The sequence below is a fragment of the Prionailurus viverrinus genome, chromosome A2, assembly GCF_022837055.1.
Source record: "Prionailurus viverrinus isolate Anna chromosome A2, UM_Priviv_1.0, whole genome shotgun sequence".
NCBI lineage: Eukaryota > Metazoa > Chordata > Mammalia > Carnivora > Felidae > Prionailurus > Prionailurus viverrinus.
In genome coordinates this window covers 119681368-119696370 of record NC_062562.1, presented here as the reverse complement: position 1 = coordinate 119696370, position 15003 = coordinate 119681368, and the positions used below count along the sequence as shown (strand labels likewise).

The following is a 15003-nucleotide window of genomic DNA, read 5'->3' as shown; positions in this document are numbered from 1 at the left end:
AAAACCAACTCCATCAAGATATTTGCATCATCATACACTTCCCAACTCTGAAACTTGGAAGAGATGCCTGTTTCCGGCCGTGTCAAATTTTACCTCTCCACCCTAGCTTTCATAGCTCCTACCCCAGTCTTAACTACCACATTTCTTACCATTCCTTAAAACATACGCGCATGAGTCAGTTTTCTTACTGTTCTCCCATGCTTTGATATATTTAATCCCTCTTACATATTTACCTTTTCCTATGCTCTCCTTTCTCCTCTTGCCTATTTAAATTCCTGCCTGGCCTTCCAAGAGGTGGTTTCAGGTTCTACTTCCTCTCCCCAGTGATCTTGTTTCTCTCAATTCTCACTGTCTCTGTCTTAGGGCCGTACAGTTTTCCACTTAATTGTTTTTGTTTATTTGTTGCGTTTGTCTTCAGTGTGTTACTCCATTGCCCCAGTTAGAATGTAAGCACCATTCTATAAGGAGCAGGCATGTTAGAGATGTTATGTACAACGTGATGACTGGAGCCAACACTGCCATATGATGTATATGAAAGCTGTTAAGAGAGCAAATCCTAAGAATTCTCATCACAAGGAAAAAACGTATATATTTTGGTATCTATATGAAATGATGGATTTTAACTAAACTTACAATAATTATTGCATGATATGTGTAAGTCAGATCATTGTGCTCTACGGCCTAAAGTTATACAGTGCTGTAGGTCAAATATACCTCAGTGAAACTGGGGGGGAAAAAGCAGTCATGCCACACGGGTCAGTATTCCCTATAGTCTGTGCCCACAGGAGGAGCTCAGGCACCACTGTAGGTTTCTTACCCAGTGGAAGAGACTCCCCAGTCTGCTCCCAGATAGCCTGGCAGACTCAGGAGGAGGCATGCAGCACCATGTTCCTTTCCCCATTTGAGAGAATCAGTAGTTACACACTCTTCTAGAAAGAAGCCTGTGGGGTGGGTGAAGAACAACTTCCCGTGAGTTACAGCTTGAAAATAAAGATATTTAATATGTACTCCATTTATTTTCAGGCTGCAAAGATCTGCAACAACATGCTGTTAGCCATTAGTATGATTGGGACTGCTGAAGCTATGAATCTTGGAATCAGGTTTGTCGAATATATATTTTCATGTACTAACAATTTTTATGAGCTTTTCTATTTGATTTTCTGATGTTGAAAAAAAAAAAAAGGGTCCGTGAGAGATGAACGAGTTGATCTAGGAACATTTTGAAAGTACTTCATTATTGAACTTTAATAGACTTTGCTTATTTGACGACCACTGGGCCCTGGAGAGCATGAATATTCTTTGCCATAGCCATAAAATGTGTTGTGCTGTATATTCGAAGTTGCATTATCCTTTTTATATGGGAGCTCCATTTCTTCTGTTGTATTGAAATGCAAGAAACACTTTTACTGTAAAATTTAAACATACTTTGGCAGTGTAGGACAAATTTTTGTAAAACGCCGTTTTAATGTATGGCGAATTCAAGTGTTCTGCTACCACATGACTGGTTTTATGTATCTGTTCACTACAAGGGCTCTTGGTTGTTTAGTCTTGGGATAAACTGGATGGCATTCATAAAGCTGCAACTCATGTACATAACTCTTTCATTTTAACTGGCTTGTGGTTTTGTTACTTTACATTAAGGATATGTCTTTCCATTAAAATAAAATGCATCCATCCTCTGCTGAAAGTGATGCAGGAATTTTGTTTCTCCTATGATAAGGATCATCTTTTAGAATGCTTAAGGTTAATGTCTTAAGTTTAGCCTTTAATCTTTTGGGTTAGGAATGTTACATATGATTAATCACCTAATTAATTGTTTGAATGTTCGGTATTTCATGAATGTAATAAATAGACATTTCTTACTTTAGAAAATGCTCAATTAGCAAGATGCTTTATTCAGGTGTTTTCTTCACATTTCCCCAAACTGCTTACCAGGGATATCACAAATCAGAGTAGTGTTTCATCTCACAGCTTTTGATAACAGCAATAAAAGAGCCAAAGTGCTTGAGATATTTTTTAAAACACAGTAATGGATTCACATTTCCTCTTAATTACCATATCAAGATGCTGTTGTTTATTGAATTGCCCTTGTCTCAGATGTTAAACTATCTTGACCTATTAAGTTGTCATGTTGTAATTGAGATAAAAGAGGAATTTGCTTTGCATCAGTGCTAATTGGTTTATCAATATCCTGTACCATTTACATTTTAAAATTGAATGTCTGTAAGATGCTAAGGCATATCTGTACAAAGCCTTAATAAAACCGGTAGTATACAGGGAGCTGTTCAGAGTGGTATGTCTGTACTGTAGCCAGTTTTAGGCTATGGGTCACTTAATCATAAATGAAAAACGTGTTACTAGTGACTCGTTTTCATGTCCATCCTCTAGACTAATTTCACGGAAGAGGAAGATGTAAATTTCTGGAGCCAAAATTGCATACAAAATTAATTGGGGTTGACAATAGGATTGGAGCATTAGTGTGCATATGCATCTTTAGAATTTTATCTTCATTCTTCTGGATATAAATGAATAGTAATAAAAACAAAAAAGCAAAAGCCTAGATAATCTAGGCTATGTTCTACTGAAATTTCCCTCTTCATCTTTACTAGTTTGTTTTATATCCTGCTTCTTACGCTGAGCATCAGTGGTTTGAGATATTCCTTAGGCCTAGCGATGTATCCTCTGGCCTTCCTCAGCTAATTTTCCTAGCAAACCTCCTACCAGATGATCATTTGCTATTCTAAAATGAACTTTTTGTGTGGTTAGTGCTGATAGAAGTCTAACTCCAAACACCAGCTGATAAAGAATAGTATGAAAGTCACTTGAATCAAGTGAATGGAATAAAATATATACAATGAAATACGTACATGGACTACTACAGAGAGTTTGTGATCAAAGAGAAGATGAAAAGTGATAGGATTCCAAATAGAAATGTTAAGAGGAAAAGCAATAACTTCCCTTATTATTGGTCTTGATCCACTATGATAAAAATAATGTTTAGAAAGATGAAACTTTAAGTGTTTAATTTTTCTGAAACTCTACATACGTATATTGCTATCACATATATAATATTTGCATATATCATATATGAAAAATGAACACAGGGTAGGAACTCCCTAATTTTACTTAACTGGTAATAATTTTATAACTTTCTGGTGCTTCAGATTATACTAATGAATTGCTTATTTTCATAACATTAGGATTTTATTAGTTTATCTTGACAAAGATTCTCAGTGGCTTGAAAGTCCTAAAAATGATTGCCTCTGCTATTGTCTTTTCTCCATGGTTTACAGACATGGTTTAAAGTGACAGGATTGTTCTCTAATAGAGTATAGAGAGCGACCACGATTTATTGAGCTTTGCAAGGTGAAAGAGAAAATTGGCATCAGCAAGCATAAATTCCCAAGTAGTAAATTCCCACAAAGTAGTACAGCATCAAAGTGGCTCAGCCACATTTATATTCTGTTCACTCTGAAGTGAATTTTTTTAAAGCATTAATGTCAACATTTACAAATTGAGTCACCTATTCCTATGAAGTGATCATTTCTGATTAATTTCATTCTCATAAGTCAGTGTTTTTTCTAGAACAGTGTTTCCCATTTTTTTTAAAAATGGAAGAATAAAATCCTACAGTTTAGAACTCTTATTGACCCTATGCTCTTTTACAGTCAAGATGGATATAAGGGAAATTTTAAACGCTACAAAAAAAAAGTAAAGCATAAAGAATATGGGTATACAACATATTTTTGAAATTCTTTTTTTAATCAGACCTTTGTACCTTCTAATTGGGTTCTAATTAGGACTCGGAACATAGTTTTATTGGCACCGAAGGTGTCCTGCTTCCATTAGAGACGTTTTGCTCCCGTGTGTCACAAAGGAACAGTGCTGATAGTGGAAGCTTTGTTGTTTAGTTTTCATAAAATTTTGCTCCACTGGGAATTGTCTTGTCTTCTTTTTCAGTACTGGTGGTTGTAACAGGTCATTTGCATCACCAGTCAGCACCTAGGCCCCTAGCAATGACCGTCTTGTCTTCTTCCACCTTAAAAGAAACTTCGGACAGTTGAACTTTTCTGGCAGGCTGTTCAAGATGAGAACTTTCCCACAAGTGTCATTTTAGTTTCTTGGCTACTGCCCTGAGACGGTGGTGCGTTTTCATTTAGGTGATGACTTGAGTCCCCTTAGCTGTAAACCTAATACATATGCAATAGATGTAAACTTAATACATATGGAATAGATGATGTAAACCCTGATACATATGCGATAGATAACAAGTGGCAGAAGGTTTGTAATAAAAATTTGACCACATTTCTTTTTTTTTTTTTTTAAGTTTATTTATTTATTTCGAGAGAAAGAGAGCACACACATGTGTGTCAGGGAGAAGGACAGAGAGGAAAGAGAGAATTCCACGCAGGCTCCGTGCTGTCAGTCCAGAGCCCAGTGCGGGGTTCGAACCCACAAACCACGAGATCGTGACCTGAGCCAAAATCAAGAGCCGGATGCTTACCCAGGCGCCCTGACCAAATTTCTTACTAGATTGGTAAAGCACTGTCATACTGGCTTATTGACTGTTAAGTTGCCCACCCACGTGATCCAGTGAGACTCAGCGTGGTGGGAGTTTGGTGTCGTAGCTCTGCCATAGACTTCAGTTTTTCTCGTCTATAACATGACAAAAATAATAGTATCTGTCCACAGAGTTTTTTGTGAAAACGAAATGAGTTAATCTGTGTAAATCTTTTAAAACAGTTCCCGGCACATTGTACAGGCTCAGCGCGGTAGTTATTGATGGTGGCGGTGGTTAGTATTTGAATTGAATTGTAACGTTAAAAGTGGTTTCTTTATAACACTTCTCACCAGCTGGCGTGTGTATGTATGTGTTTGTCTATTGCCTGTCTCCCCAACTAGAACGCAAGCTCCCTGAAGGGGATTGGCTTTGTCTGCTCATTGCTGTGTCTTAAGAACATACCTAGCACATAGTAGGCGCTCAGTGAAGACTTGTCAAATGGATAAAGGGGCGAGAAGGGGGAGGGAGGCACTTCTCCTGCCTCAGGTAAAAGTTAACGTGTGTGTGTGTGTGTGTGTGTGTGTGTGTGTGTGTGTGTGTGTCTTAACTGGCTCATTCCTGGATGGCAAGCACAGCCTTTTCTTAGATTTTTACTATGTCTCCTTGGCTCCAGGCACAGCACCTGCGCGTGGCAAATCTGTTAAACATTGATGAATAAGTGGACGGTCTGTTAAAACTGACATAGTCTTAGGGTACCTGGGTGGCTCAGTCAGTTAAGCATCCAGCTCTTGATCCCGGCTCACGAACGGGTTCATGAGTTCAAGCCCCACGTTGGGCTCTGCGCTGGCAGTGTGGGGTCTGCTTGGGATTCTTTCTCTCCCTCTTTCTGCTCCTCCCCTGCTCGTGTGCACACTCTCTCTCAAAAATAAATAAACTTGAAAAAAACTGACATAGTCTTAGGTATTTGATTTTCACATCCTGTGATACAAACATCTCAGTTTAGTGACATAATCTGCTTTGTTCTTACGTAAAAAAAGACAGTATAGATACTTCTATAGAATATAAAGTGAAAAAACTTTTTTGGCCCTTAACAGCCTTGGTTACAGTGAAGGCAAACATTTGGATTCTGTTTAATTTTTTTCACGGTGTATGCATCATTTTTACTTCTCTCAAAAGTTCATTTAAAATTCTTGTGTTTTAAAGGTGAGTAGATTTGACACAGTGACGTTTATTTGAGTTGCATTATATATGCGGTCAGAGCAATGAATTCATTCTCTGTTTATATCAGAGAACATTCCAGCAATTGTAAAGCCACATGCATGCACGCGCACACTCTCGAACCACATCCAGTGGCAAGTTATTATGGGGACTGACAGACTGTCATCCTTTTGATGGCTTGAGCTGTATATCTCCTGAACAGCGATGGGGCTCTTATGCAGAAAGTATCATATGTTCCCAGCCAATTTACAGGGAAACAGCAATAACATTTTATCATGGTTGAGAGCCCAGTAGCTGCTTCCTATTAAACTTGCCCTTTCAGATACCTGTCTTGGATTAATTTGTTGATTTCAAATGGAAACTCAGTCTTCTCCAGTGAAGCATGACGTTCTAGGATAGACTCTCTGAATGACAATTACTGTGTATTCTAGCTGGTTTCAGACCATTACAAGCCTTAGGCACAGTGGAAGACAGAGGACTTCAGTAACTGATTTTAATATTATGTCTAATTTTAACTGTCAGTTATATATGTGCCAGTGAAAGAATCCTCAGAAAGATGAAATGCAAAACACTTCTAACTTGCTCTTTTTAATGATACACTTTGCTGTAGGGTGGGGAGTCGGGAGAGGAAAAGTGGTGAGGGAGTAGCCGTCTCCTAAAGGGGAGTCAGCACAGCGGGGAAGCATCAGATTTGAAAAGTGAGCACGTAACTGCCACCTCGCTTTTTTGCGTGCCCCTCAGGATGCTTCTAAATAGTAATATGTTCACCAAACAGGGTTCCATAAATCAGTGCCAGTATTTTTCCTTGAACACTCAAGAAAAATGAAATGTAGGGTTTTACAAAGGATAATAAGCTTTGCCCGCCATTTTGGTGAGTACTGTACATAGAGCATGAACCGCTTTAGCAGTAAAGGCTGTTGTGAGGTTCTCTTGAGTATAACCAGGTAGGTTATAAAGAGAACAGTAACTCTGCTGCTTTAAATGTGATGAACCATTGTAAAAGAAAAATCTAAATTCAGAAGCCCTTGAATTATATTTCAAATGGAAGGGAAGAGCGATATTTGGGGGTCTTAAAAATATTCCCTACTCATGGAGTACATTCGACATAGACATTCTTGAACCTTTGTGCTTAGGGAATATATTTGCAGTTATAGCAGATTAATTGTTAATGTGTGATTTTTACTTTTCATAGTATGTACATTGGCTTTCTCTTTCCCAAGTCATCTGCTCTAACAGCATACTGATAGCCTCTTATTATTTAAAAGTGGAAAGAAAGCATCAGCACTAAACTACACCCGTAACAAACTTGGAATTTTGTAAAGGAATGAATGAAACTGTTGGATTTCTTTCGGGCAGTCTACCATTGAACGGAATGTATGACAGCCGATTAGAGTGAATCTTCTCTGTCTGTTATAATCCTTAAGAAGACTCCCCATTGTAACATGGTCCACCACTTGATTTCACACATGTGGCATGCCATATATATTCCTCGCACCACAGCTACTTCTTGAAAACCTGATTACGTAACAGTTGTATTATGTGCTATGTCCAGACATACGCTGGCTGTCAGCCTTAGCCCCCTACTCCAGTACTGGAAAAATGTGTACTGGGTCATGATACTCACATTGGGAAATAAACAGACATAGGTTTCAAACACAGAGGAAACAAGAGCTTAAGCAAGGCAAAATGCGTAATTTGTTTCACACTGATACGTGTCTCTTTTCAGTTGTTTTTTTTTTTTTTTTCCTTCTTCTCCGGAAGAGATTGGTTCTAAGGAAACGCAGAAAGCTTTTATGACAATTATTTTATAATGTCTCTTTGTATGAAAGAAACCAGTCAATTGCTGGGTAGAAAGTTTTATTTGAAACCTGATTCAGTGCAACTTAGCCAAACTGTGTTTCCCAAACTGCATTCAGATTCTCAGAATCAAAATAATATAGCATTTTGATTCTATTTTTTTTCTGGGTCCACACTGCACAGCCGTTGATGCCCTCAGCTCAGTGATAGAACAAATGATGTTTCCGCTTGGGCAAGCTTTGTTTTATCAGGATCAGTAACCTTATCAGCAGTTGACCCAGAACTATAATGCATGTCTCTGAATAGATAGCATATGTCACAGCTCTGTGCAGACTTGCTTCATAAGCAAGACCGTCTAATGAAGATTTAATAAATAAGGAAAAGTTTGCAGCAAGAAATGTCTTCTTTTATAATGATAACTTCTCTTAAGCTCGTTTTACTGCTCGTGGCTCATCTCTTGTATTCATTCTCATAAAAGCTAAAAGAATAAACATACATATAAATGCATCCACACGGACTTCCATGATGCATGGTTTATCTGTCAGTATTTCTTTCTGAAATATATCATTTGTGAATAAAGGATGTAGAATTCAGGTTATCATATTGGTTTAAGGTTCTTATGTGACACATAAATGCAACGATATCCAAAAGACTAGAAAACCCATGTGTGTGATAAACCAACAACTACACAATTATGTGTTATTTCTTAAAAGTAGGGTATAGCACAGGGGATTTTCTCCCACTGCAGAATGTCCTGGCTCAGAAGTGTTTAATCACGAGCTTTTAATACCCTATAATTTAAGACTGGGTTCTTTGCCCTCATCAATCTGCTTTGATTTTTGAAGACATACAATAAATGGAGAAGGAAGATAGAGCATCCTCATACGTAAATAAGTCACGCATGACTTGTACATTTTGACATTTAACACTGCTTTTCTTTGACCTTTGACAGGTTAGGGCTTGACCCAAAACTATTGGCTAAAATCCTAAACATGAGCTCAGGACGGTGTTGGTCAAGTGACACTTACAATCCCGTACCCGGGGTGATGGATGGAGTGCCGTCGGCTAATAACTATCAGGGTGGATTTGGAGCAACACTCATGGCCAAGGTATGGTAAATGCAGAGACTCCCTCCCCAAGACAGAGGGGAACAGATGTTTAATGGCCTAATCCCCCACTCCCCTTTAACAAAGCATATGTCTACCCTAGATGGCAAGATTACTAAAATAGCGATTCACTTACTCATTGGAAGTGAGTTAAAACTTAGCTTCGATAAAAATCCTTATTTTGTTCGTTTATATTCCTGCCCTTTCAGATGAGAAGAATAGGCTGGGAGTTTTATTTTGTGCTTGGGTTTGTTTGTACTATGAGATGGGCAAGATTTTGTTCTTCATAGAAATTTTCATTATTTTGCCAAGTCCTTAGAATGGAAGCAGTAAGAATTTTCTGGATAATACATTGACATTGGGTACACCTATCACAGAAGAAGAGAATATCTTTCTCACGATACTAGATTTCTAAATACGCCTTCCCGCTTTAAGAGTACGTACGTACTGGGGCACCTGGGTGGCGCAGTCGGTTAAGCGTCCGACTTCAGCCAGGTCACGATCTCGCGGTCCGTGAGTTCGAGCCCCGCGTCGGGCTCTGGGCTGATGGCTCAGAGCCTGGAGCCTGTTTCCGATTCTGTGTCTCCCTCTCTCTCTGCCCCTCCCCCGTTCATGCTCTGTCTCTCTCTGTCCCAAAAATAAATAAACGTTAAAAAAAAAAAAAATTAAAAAAAAAAAAAAAAGAGTACGTACGTACTTATGCGCAAAGTCATCTGAAAAGCAAATTGTTGGCCTCCTCCTATTTGTGATCTCAACTTTAGAAAATACTGTTAAGAGGAACAGACTTTGAGCTATTTCCCATCCCACTCTGCCCCCATAGTTGACTTTTTTCCTGATTACAAAAGTAATAAAAACATACACCTGGACACCATACTCGGTTTACTTTCCTTCATTCCCCATGGCGTTCTGTCCATTCTGCTTCTTGACTGTGCCTTGAATCCATGCATTTCCCTTCTCTGCCACCACCAGTCCCTTGGCTGAGCCTCCCCTGGATCATACCAAATCAGTCCTTAACTGGTGTCCTATCCTTTCATAATCCTCTCTGGTTCATTTTCTACCCCGGGGGAGGGAGCGGGCTTCTGGACACGTAGAAACCGGAGTGTGCCATTTCCCCTACTAAGTCTCTTTCACCGTTTCCTGTTACTTGTAGTTGAAAGTCTATCTCTGCAGGGGCGCCTGGGTGTCACAGTCGGTTAAGCGTCCGACTTCAGCCAGGTCACGATCTCGCGGCCCGTGAGTTCGAGCCCCGCATCAGGCTCTGGGCTGATGGCTCAGAGCCTGGAGCCTGTTTCCGATTCTGTGTCTCCCTCTCTCTCTGCCCCTCCCCCGTTCATGCTCTGTCTCTCTCTGTCCCAAAAATAAATAAATGTTGAAAAAAATAAATAAATAAAGTCTATCTCTGCAAGTTGTCTCACGAAGCCCTCCATGATTTGGCCTTGGCTCGTCCCACCAGCTCGTTTCAGCCTTCCCAGCTCATCTTTTGCTTCCACTATAGTGAACTCCTTTCTGCCCGTTGTCTCTCTTTTTTTTTTTTTTTTTAATTTTTATTTATTTATTTTTGAGACCGAGAGAGACAGAGCATAAGCAGGGGAGGGGCAGAGAGAGGGAGAGACACAGAATCTGAAGAGGGCTCCAGGCTCTGAGTTATCAGCACAGAGCCCGACGCGGGGCTCGAACTCACGGAGCGTGAGATCATGACCTGAGCTGAAGTCAGACGCTCAACCGACTGAGCCACCCAGGCGCCCCTCGTTGTCTCTTACTTGCAAACCTCCACGCACACTATTCCCTCTGCCTGCATCGTTTGTCCTTGCCTCCCGCCCCCCCCCCCCCCCATCCCAGCTTCCGGCACAGTACCTGGCATATTGCCAGCACACGTTAAATATTTATTGGATAAAGCAGTGTTTGAAACTACATTTCTTATTTTGCAGTTTGATTTCTCCTCATGTTTCGTTTAAGAAAATATTTATTTTTATGCGAATCCGTATCCTGTATTTAGGTTTGCATATAATTTAGGATTTTGCAGTTGTGCTGTGTGGCTGTTGCTAGAAACAGGAAGTAGCTCCTTAAGTGTATTGTTTTCATCGAAGCCGCAGGTGATTTATTAGGGCACACGGAAACATGAAAGAATCGCATTTATGCTCAGTTTCCATTCTGTGTCTGTGTGAAGTGGGTTGTGAGCTGTTAGCTTATTCGGTTCCACTAATACGGCTAATGGCTCAAACAGAGGAAGTGGCTAACGGTAGAGTGTAATAAGAAGTTGGAGGCTTCTGATCAAAAGGATCAGATGGATTTGTCTTTTTGTAGTGCTGGCTTTGTCTGGGGACTCCGCCCTAGCTGCCCTTTACTCTGTGGTACACCTGTGCTTTAGCCATTTTCTGCAGTGGCCCTGCCCACTGTCAGAGTCCTTCCTTTGACAGGATTTTCTTGGGACGCCTGGATGGCTCAGTCGGTTGAGCATCCAACTTCGGCTCAGGACATGATCTCACGGTTGGTGAGTTCAAGCCCTGTGTCAGGCCCTGCACTCAAAGTGGGATTGGGATTCTCTCTCTCACCTCTCTGTCCGCCCCTCCCCCGCTCGTGCTTTTTCTCTCTCTCTCACTCTCTCAAAATTAAATAAGTGAACTTCAAAAATAGATCAAATGATTTTCTTGATCATGAATGACAGTGTTTTCAACTAACAGTGTGAGACAGTGCAGGAGTCAAACATATGGGTGTTACCGGTGTCCTTCCCTCAATGAAATGCAGTCGTGGTCTCCCTTACAAAAAGGAAGACTTCTTAATTTTGCTTGGAATGAGAGTACTTAGAAAGGAACTTAAAAAAATCTTTCATCACCTCAGATTGCTGTTAACAAAAACACACCATAGCTAATTAGGTTTGTGTAGAGAAACTGATGGAGATTAAAGAACTCCCCATCGATGCTGCGTTGATTAAAGCAGTCTTAGCATTGTGATTCTGCTTGGACAGATCAAGGCTTAGCTGCTAAGAGAGGTTTTGTTCAATTGCCATTAAATTTTATTGTGCTAGGGGATGTCATCGAAGTAGAGGCTTGTGCATTTATTTCTAGGTCTTAACATCATAAAATTCTAATATGTTGTGTGTATATAATCAGAACATAGTCAATAGGAAAACTAGATCATTCTTCTGAACTCTCCAACCTAGATGTCTACTTGTGATGGCCGCTACAGAACAGCATATGGAAAATCACGATGATTCTTGGTACTCCCTCAGGGTACCCATTTCCTCATAAAACATAACAGCTTGGTCCTCCGTTAACTCGTTGAACCTTATTGCCATTGTTGTGTTATTTTTTCCTGAACTACCCACTTAGCTCATGGATTCATAAATATTTTATTTGATGAATGATGTGGAAAATCTATTTATTTTAAATTATACATTATCAGCTTCAAGGGATGCCTTCTTTTTCTAACATTTCAAGATACAAAAGCCTCTCAGGTTTTCGGAGACTAAGCACCGTTCGTTTTTTAGAATGTCTACCCTTTAAGGTAGTGGCCACCAAAGCAATTTCACTTTTCTGATTTTTGGTTTGGACAGATTTTATTTGGGTGTGTACTTGCCCCTTTGAAAAACTCTAGACCTTTCTTCTCGATAGTACTGTGTTCTCTTTAGTATGTTATGTTAACTCTGAGTTCTTCTGTTCTAGTTTGTGTTCCAATTAACTAGGTTAAAAGTTAAATGCAGTCTATGTAGATTTTCTCTCTGTCATTTGAAAATAAATATATCTTGCAGATTTGCTGCAAAATGATGTCAACCAGAGAGGTTTGTCTGGGTATCAACAATAGTGTAGCTGTATGTTTGTTAACTGTGCAGGACACAATTCAGCTTGCTTTTTATTTTTAGGAAACTATAGAAGAATTTAAGGTTAAGCAGATTTTTCAGATCTATTGTCTACATGTGGAAATTATACAGATAAGCACAAAATAATGTTTGCAGTTATACCATTATACATATTTAAGAGGCTGGAGATTTAAACGTTTTCTGAAGCTCTCAGGATGAAGCATTAGCTCGCCAAGATGTTAAAGGGTTGTCATGAGGGTGGATGTCCCATTGCACTTACAATAAAACCCAGACTCCTTCCCAAACATACTAAAGCTTCCGTGTCTTACGTGTGCCCATGCCCAGCTCATTTCTCTCCCTAGCCCCCTTGCTTACTCTCATTCAACCTCACTGGCCTGCTTGCTGTTTCTCGAATATTCAAGCCGTGTCCCAGCACCTTGCGGTTCCATCTGCCTGCGTCTCTGTTCCCCCAGCTCTCCAAAGAACCCACTGCTCTCTGACATTCAGATCATAGGTCAAGTGTCTTCACCTCAGAGAAGCCTTCCCTAAACATCTCCTCTATCAGAACTCCTTCCTTCCACTCCACCCTTGCTGTCCACCACTTCCCAGCCCCTTCCCCTGCTTTATTTTTCTTCATAGTCCTTGTCCCTATCTGAAATTGTAGCATTTGTTGTCTGGCTTCCCCGAGCGTCACAAGAACAGTGCCTCGGTTTCATCATGCCTGTTTCACTGGCGCTTGGGACAGTGCTAAATACTTGTTGAATAAAGAGATTGCATGGATATTCGGTGATTCCATGATGGGGGGCTTGTCTTAGGCTTACAGGCTTCTGCAGATTTGAAAAAGCATTTCCCTGTGTGATCTCATTTATCTAGTAACCCTTGTCCACAGTCAAAACAGACAGGTCTGGGTGGAGGAGTGGGGAGGAGACTCAGAAATTAAGGTTTCTGTCCAGAGTAGTTTTGCCCTACGTGAAAGTACTTACAAAAATATATATAACCCGCCACAGTGTTTGTAAGTATCTTATTTTTTTCAGACTTCGTTCCTCCTGCTTTGAAAGCAAAGCATTAGGAGCCACATTTGCAAAGTGAGCCCTCGCTACCAGTCTCAATGTGTTCCTTCCTGCCCTTGTTTGATTTAGGATCTGGGGCTGGCCCAAGACTCCGCCACCAACACAAAGAGCCCGATCCTTCTGGGCAGCCTAGCCCATCAGATCTACAGGATGATGTGTGCAAAGGGTTACTCAAAGAAAGACTTCTCGTCCGTCTTCCAGTTTCTCCGAGAAGAGGAGACCTTCTGAGTTTGCCCTTTGGCCGTGGACACTGTTGGAAACCGACCTCCACCTTGGAGCCTCCTTATAGCTCACTCCACAAGTAAATGGGCTTAATCAAAGGTCACCTGTCTGCTTTTGACTGTCTAGGTCCCAGTAAACCTTAGGATTTTTCACCCATTTTTAACTGCTTATTTTTTTTTTTATCTCTTTAGCAAACCTGTGTTCTCTCCATTTTTTTTTTTTTTTTTTCCCTGTAAGCCACTGATGGTCTCTGCTAACTAGCTGATTGGCCTTTTTCAAAAGTTTGACTCCTGAGCATCTTCAACGAAATCGTGGCATACTTCAATCAGGATAGTATTTATTCCACTTTACAAATAAAACCAAATATTGTCAACAGGATGAAACCTATCTTAAAGAAATTGGTGTGGGGAAAGGAGTTAGAAAAAGGGGAAGCATAGTGAATTATTACCTGTGTCCCTCGGGTAGTTTGTCCTGTTAACCAAGTGGTGGTATTCTTGCGTTGCTGAGGTTACTGATTTCTTTTCCAGGGAGTCGGTAAAGCTGACGGAACTCCCTGCTGCATGTTTATAAGTTGGACTCTGTTACATTATCTTACTGTGTATCCTTCTTGTTACAACTCCCAATACTCAGCAAACTTGTTTTTTATATTTTTGCTTCCTTTTACATTCTTACTACATATTTTTTTGACTTTAAAAGAATGACATCTTTAGAACTGTTTCAGAGCCAATGATGATATTTGCTTTAGATAACTATTACATTATTCTAAATATAACCACATTATTTTGAAATCAAATAAATTTCTATGCTGATAATACTTTCTTGGAGTTTTCGTGTCTCCGCAGCCATTTGGCGAGCAATTAAATGATCTGACAGACTGGTGTTCCAGACTGATGGGGGGGAACGGGTGGGAAGAAGAGGAAGGGAGGGGAGGTCAAAAGGAACCGAGTCTGAATTGGCCAGTGGCAAGCCAGCTTCCTGCTGTTCATCTGAATCCTTAACGGGCGTTCATTCGAAAGTTTTCGGTTGTGGGCGCCATCGCAATTCAGCCTGCGCAAAATGGAATATGCCACAGTGTAGACTGTCCCCACCACAGCGCCTAGAAGTCTTCTTGGTGATAGACCTCGGTGCCAAACCTGGCAGAACTACAACTACTTCCCTCGGTTTCCTGGTGATAAAACATCCCAGGCACTATTAGAAGTGCTGGGGCTACGGTGACGAACAGAATAGACAAAGTCTTGCCCTTGTAGACTATAGATCCTGGTGTCGTGTGTGTGTGTGTGTGTGTGTGTGTGT

General features: G+C 40.4%; 1 protein-coding gene across 1 annotated transcript in view; it reads left to right on the top strand.

The window, feature by feature from the left end:
- Positions 1–14524, top strand: part of HIBADH (3-hydroxyisobutyrate dehydrogenase) — a 111579-nt gene extending 97055 nt beyond the window's left edge. The window contains exons 6-8 of the mRNA XM_047849608.1: positions 1024–1100; positions 8469–8625; positions 13558–14524. Of these exons, the coding sequence (XP_047705564.1) occupies positions 1024–1100; positions 8469–8625; positions 13558–13716 (393 nt within the window). The 3' untranslated portion in view covers positions 13717–14524. The remainder of the gene's footprint in view (positions 1–1023; positions 1101–8468; positions 8626–13557) is intronic.
- The last annotated feature ends 479 nt before the right edge of the window (positions 14525–15003 follow it).